Raw genomic sequence first — 6612 nt, 5'->3', positions numbered from 1 at the left:
GTGTTGCCACATGTACTCGCTAACGTGAGTAAAGAGGTGGGCTGGGAGAACAATGTTGGTTATTGCAGCACCACCCATACCTCCCCTTCCCTTGCCTCTCCCGTACAGCTCAATCGTGGTGATGCCCCCGTCGGAGGTGGCGGATGCACACAGCAGTGTCAAGTTGCACTTGGATCTGAACAGATATGCTTTTGGGCTCTTCATATAATTACATAGTCTTGTGGTAACAGTGAATACTGAAATCCGCAAGTGATGTCTGGTATCATCAAACATCATTCACCAGGGCCAACTAAACAGTGTACCATGACGTTAAGGGACGTTGACGTAATGGTCTACTGAGAGACAAACATCCCCGAATGCCCAAGGACCCACCTCATCAAAGTGTGATTATGTGTTGGATATAACATATAACCCGCGGGCATTATTGAAAAGTAAGACCTCGGGTCATGTTATATCCAGCTTACAAACCGACCGATGTTACATACTTTATATATTTAATTTCAGTATTTGGTATTTACTGAAGAAATCAACTAGGATGAGACTGACAGCCGACGTCTCGCCCTGCACGCGCTAACAGTGCCCTGCACGTGCGCTGCCCGCACTACCCGTCTTGTGCGAAACACACGGTTCATACCCAGAAACCGGTATCTCAAAGTGGACAAAACCGCCATGCCAGTAGGCGAAGCTTTACGGGTTCGAAACCGGATGTCGGCATTTCATGTTGAAAATTGTCACGAGTGCCATATTTTACAGTGATTTTCAGTCATGGCAAGACAAAGTCTCATCAATCTTCAAAACACAAAATAGGTTAAAGGTTCCGGAGTAGACGAGACATTGTTGAGACAATGCCCGCACCGGAGGCACATTATTTAGACGATTACCCAAGGAAGCGAGACTGAATGAGATTTGAGGGATATTACGAAAACAGTGTCTCCCGAGAACCAAAGAGTGACGTCATTGTCGGTTTATAACAATGGGTTTAATTTATGCCCCATTGGCATTATTTCCCCATGTAGTGGCCGGTAGCGAGGTACGACCACATTATTTCCCCATATAGTGGCCGGTAGCGAGGTACGACCACATTATTTCCCCATATAGTGGCCGGTAGCGAGGTACGACCACATTATTTCCCCATGTAGTGGCCGGTAGCGAGGTACGACCACATTATTTCCCCATATAGTGGCCGGTAGCGAGGTACGACCACATTATTTCCCCATGTAGTGGCCGGTAGCGAGGTACGACCACATTATTTCCCCATATAGTGGCCGGTAGCGAGGTACGACCACATTATTTCCCCATATAGTGGCCGGTAGCGAGGTACGACCACATTATTTCCCCATGTAGTGGCCGGTAGCGAGGTACGACCACATTATTTCCCCATATAGTGGCCGGTAGCGAGGTACGACCACATTATTTCCCCATGTAGTGGCCGGTAGCGAGGTACGACCACATTATTTCCCCATGTAGTGGCCGGTAGCGAGGTACGACCACATTATTTCCCCATATAGTGGCCGGTAGCGAGGTACGACCACATTATTTCCCCATATAGTGGCCGGTAGCGAGGTACGACCACATTATTTCCCCATGTAGTGGCCGGTAGCGAGGTACGACCACATTATTTCCCCATAGAGTGACCTGTACCATGGTACGACCACATTATTCCCCCATATTGTGACCTGTACCGGGGTACTACCGCATTATTTCCGCCAAATAATGACCTGTGTAAAGGGACTACCACATTATTTCTGCAACATAGTGACCTGGGCCAGGGTACTACCGTATTATTCCCCTCACATAGAGACCTGTCCCGCGGGATTAGCACATTAATCCACCCATATAGTGACCTGTACCAGGTACTACCACATCATTCTCCTCACATAGAGACCTATACCGTGGTACGATGACATTATTTCCCCATATAGTGACCTGTACCAGGTACTACCACATTTCCGCCAAATAATGACCTGTTCCTAGGTACTACCACATCATTCTCCTCACATAGAGACCTGTACCGTGGTGCGATGACATTATTTCCCCATATAGTGACCTGTACCAGGTACTACCACATTTCCGCCAAATAATGACCTGTTCCTAGGTACTATCACATCATTCTCCTCACATAGAGACCTGTACCGTGGTACGATGACATTATTTCCCCATATAGTGACCTGTACCAGGTACTACTACATTTCCGCCAAATAATGACCTGTTCCTAGGTACTACCACATCATTCTCCTCACATAGAGACCTGTACCGAGGTACGATGACATTATTTCCCCATATAGTGACCTGTACCAGGTACTACCACATTTCCGCCAAATAATGACCTGTTCCTAGGTACTACCACATCATTCTCCTCACATAGAGACCTGTACCGTGGTACGATGACATTATTTCCCCATATAGTGACCTGTACCAGGTACTACCACATTTCCGCCAAATAATGACCTGTTCCTAGGTACTACCACATCATTCTCCTCACATAGAGACCTGTACCGTGGTACGATGACATTATTTCCCCATATAGTGACCTGTACCAGGTACTACCACATTTCCGCCAAATAATGACCTGTTCCTAGGTACTACCACATCATTCTCCTCACATAGAGACCTGTACCGTGGTACGATGACATTATTTCCCCATATAGTGACCTGTACCAGGTACTACCACATTTCCGCCAAATAATGACCTGTTCCTAGGTACTACCACATCATTCTCCTCACATAGAGACCTGTACCGTGGTACGATGACATTATTTCCCCATATAGTGACCTGTACCAGGTACTACCACATTTCCGCCAAATAATGACCTGTTCCTAGGTACTACCACATCATTCTCCTCACATAGAGACCTGTACCGTGGTACGATGACATTATTTCCCCATATAGTGACCTGTACCGACGTTTGAACACATAGTGTCCTCCATACAGTGACCTGTATCAGGTTAACGACCACTGTAGCCCTATACACTATGTTCAGTGACCAGTCAGTAAGCGTCACAACGTCAGGAAGACAAGCTGCCTCACAACAGCTTACTGCATGGTTCGCTGGTTCTGTGACGCCGCTCTCCTCATCAGGATTCCAGCTAGGTAACTCTGGCTCGTCAATAATCGCGTCTGTACTAGAACAACAGTGAGTGAGTGGCGACCCAACTCACGGAGCCTGGACACCCTATCTATTTAATAGAATCTTAAGAGAAGCAGAAGTTGATCGAGACCTCACCTCACCCGTGGTTCCCTCAAAGCTCACCCTTCGTTAATAGTACACAGTTTCTGGAAGGCAGGCTTAGCTGGACAGGTAACACTCTGGACGTTAACGGCTAACCAACCCGAACAAAGGCATGGACACCGCCAACCTGAACACAGACACGGACACCACCAACCCGAACACAGGCATGGACACCACCAACCCGAACACAGACATGGACACCACCAACCCGAACACAGGCACGGACACCACTAACCTGAACACAGGCATGGACACCAACAACCCGAACACAGACATGGACACCACCAACCCGAACACAGACACGAACACCACCAACCCGAACACAGACATGGACACCGCCAACCTGAACACAGACACGGACACCACCAACCCGAACACAGGCATGGACACCACCTACCCGAACACCGACATGGACACCACCAACCCGAACACAAACACGAACACCACTAACCCGAACACAGGCATGGACACCACCAACCCGAACACAGACACGGACACCACCAACCCGAACACAGGCATGGACACCACCAACCCGAACACAGACACGGACACCACCAACCCGAACACAGGCACGAACACCACCAACCCGAACACAGACATGGACACCGCCAACCTGAACACAGGCACGGACACCACCAACCCGAACACAGACATGGACACCACCAACCCGAACACCGACATGGACACCACCAACCCGAACACAAACACGAACACCACTAACCCGAACACAGGCATGGACACCACCAACCCGAACACAGACACGGACACCACCAACCCGAACACAGGCATGGACACCACCAACCCGAACACAGACACGGACACCACCAACCCGAACACAGGCATGGACACCACCAACCCGAACACAGACACGGACACCACCAACCCGAACACAGACACGAACACCACCAACCCGAACACAGACATGGACACCGCCAACCTGAACACAGGCACGAACACCACCAACCCGAACACAGGCATGGACACCACTAACCCGAACACCGACATGGACACCACCAACCCGAACACAAACACGAACACCACTAACCCGAACACAGGCATGGACACCACCAACCCGAACACAGACACGGACACCACCAACCCGAACACAGGCATGGACACCACCAACCCGAACACAGACACGGACACCACCAACCCGAACACAGGCATGGACACCACCAACCCGAACACAGACACGGACACCACCAACCCGAACACAGGCACGGACACCACCAACCCGAACACAGACATGGACACCACCAACCCGAACACAGACACGAACACCACCAACCCGAACACAGGCATGGACACCACTAACCCGAACACAGGCACGAACACCACCAACCCGAACACAGACATGGACACCGCCAACCTGAACACAAACACGAACACCACCAACCCGAACAGAGGCATGGACACCACCAACCCGAACACAGACATGGACACCACCAACCTGAACACAGACACGAACACCACTAACCCGAACACAGGCATGGACACCACCAACCCGAACACAGCCACGGACACCATCAACCCGAACACAGGCATGGACACCACCAACCCGAACACAGACACTATCCCCTGAACACCAATACTACTCACCTGAGCCCGCCACCATTCTCATCTAGGCGTCCCCATTGCCACCCAAAATCAGCACTTATACCCTCCATATTCCATATTCTTTGGGGAGAGATCGGAGATGTGTATACTTTTACAGTGTATGTAACAAGCGAGTGTTACAACCAGTTCTGCAGACAAAATACCATGTGATTACTGCAGTCTTGTAAAGCGACGGTCCCCATTTACATGTACTTCTAACTTGACATGGAAAAACACATTTGCTATATACTGTCCTGGAATCATTCGGCAATATATGTAATATTTACATTTTTGACACGGGTTCTTTAAGAAGTCCCGAAGGAATATAGTCGCGCTCCCCGAGTTGTGCACAGGTACACTGTCTGGCGCCACTCCCACCGTGCAGCCCACTGCACCTGTCTCTACCTACCCTGTGTCATACACTGTTACACTGTAGATACGACGTGAGATGCATTTTCAACTATACGACATGTAAACCTGTTTGTGTTGCGACTGTGCCAACTGGCCTGAACTGTGCTTGTATCCGTATAAACGTCATGTATTTGTCTGACCTGAATTACATTCGAGGTTCTGATTGTTTTGTGAATGCACTCCCAAAGTACAATCATATATATGCATATCGATGGCCGTGTTGCAATGGAGTGCCACGCGGAGTTAGACTGTCCATGAGTGTCATAAAAGTAAGGCAGTGCTATATGGAACAAGCAGTTATTCACTAAACTATGTGCATCACTCTGTTTGTTCACAAACAGAGCATTTAAACTGTGGCTGGACGCGCCACCCCTCGAGTCCCACAGGTAGCCGTGGCATAGATCTGTTAGAAAACACAGAGAAAGAACACGTGGCTGACTGAAGGACACCTATGAACCGCTGGGAACACACTACCAAACCCTTGAAGGAAACGAGTAGGTGACACATATACCGCGAATAGAAAGTTAAGCCTATTTCAAACCTAAGATGTGAAGCTGTGGAACTGTTAAGCTGAAATAATTGGGAAGGCCAATCCATATTCAGAGAAGGTTCATCTGGTAACTGATTTAGGGATGTCATAATCATATGTATTTACACTTAAAGGAAATATTGTTACAGATATGATGATACTGCTTTTTAAAGCAAAATAACTAGTCCTGCTGTGCTTATACAAGACTATTTAAATTCAGGTTTCACTTGTTAAAAGTGACAATCATGTGATCATATAACAGTCATTTCTGATTTTCACTTTTCAAAAGAAGGTAACCTTTTTGAAGGTACAAAATGCATGTTTTCCAAAGGTTCATATATCCTTTTGAAAGTAAAAGATAACCTCCATTATGACTTTGTTTTTAAACTAAAAGTACTAAAACAAATTATGATAGCTCTTTTTTTATAGATTTCCTATGTGCCAACCTATATTTTTGCAAAATATACTGAGTGGCGCTTAACTTCGTATTCACGCTACATATCATCTGATACTAACGTAATCACGACGGTTGTACCTACCGTCAGATAAGTCAGACTCGTGTACAACTTCTGTCTATTTCGACATGTACCCATCTTCAAAACGGCAGCTGGGCTTCTGACAAACAAGATGTAAATGGCTGTCTAGACAGACAATCGGCATCAGTTTGGTCTCTATGTTCTATGTACACACCCTGAACATGGCTGTCTAGACAGACACTCAACTCAGTTTGGTTTCTATATCCTTTATACACACGCTGTTCGTGGCTGCCTAGACAGACATTCAACATCAGTTTGGTTTCTATATTCTATATACACACCCTGTACATGGTCGTCCAGACAGACACTC

General features: G+C 47.7%; 1 protein-coding gene across 1 annotated transcript; it reads left to right on the top strand.

The window, feature by feature from the left end:
- Positions 1–3342: 3342 nt before the first annotated feature.
- Positions 3343–4812, top strand: LOC137274853 (uncharacterized). The gene has a single exon (XM_067808139.1). The coding sequence runs from the start codon at positions 3343–3345 to the stop codon at positions 4810–4812; it is 1470 nt and encodes a 489-aa protein (XP_067664240.1).
- Positions 4813–6612: the final 1800 nt, after the last annotated feature.

This window comes from Haliotis asinina, chromosome 1 (genome assembly GCF_037392515.1).
Source record: "Haliotis asinina isolate JCU_RB_2024 chromosome 1, JCU_Hal_asi_v2, whole genome shotgun sequence".
Lineage (NCBI taxonomy): Eukaryota > Metazoa > Mollusca > Gastropoda > Lepetellida > Haliotidae > Haliotis > Haliotis asinina.
The sequence above is the reverse complement of the archived record's forward strand: the minus strand, read 5'-3'. Positions and strand labels throughout refer to the sequence as shown.

What these genes read in the sequence shown, in the direction of transcription:
- LOC137274853 (XM_067808139.1), top strand. Translation starts at nt 3,343, where the DNA reads ATGGACACCGCCAACCTGAACACAGACACGGACACCACCAACCCGAAC.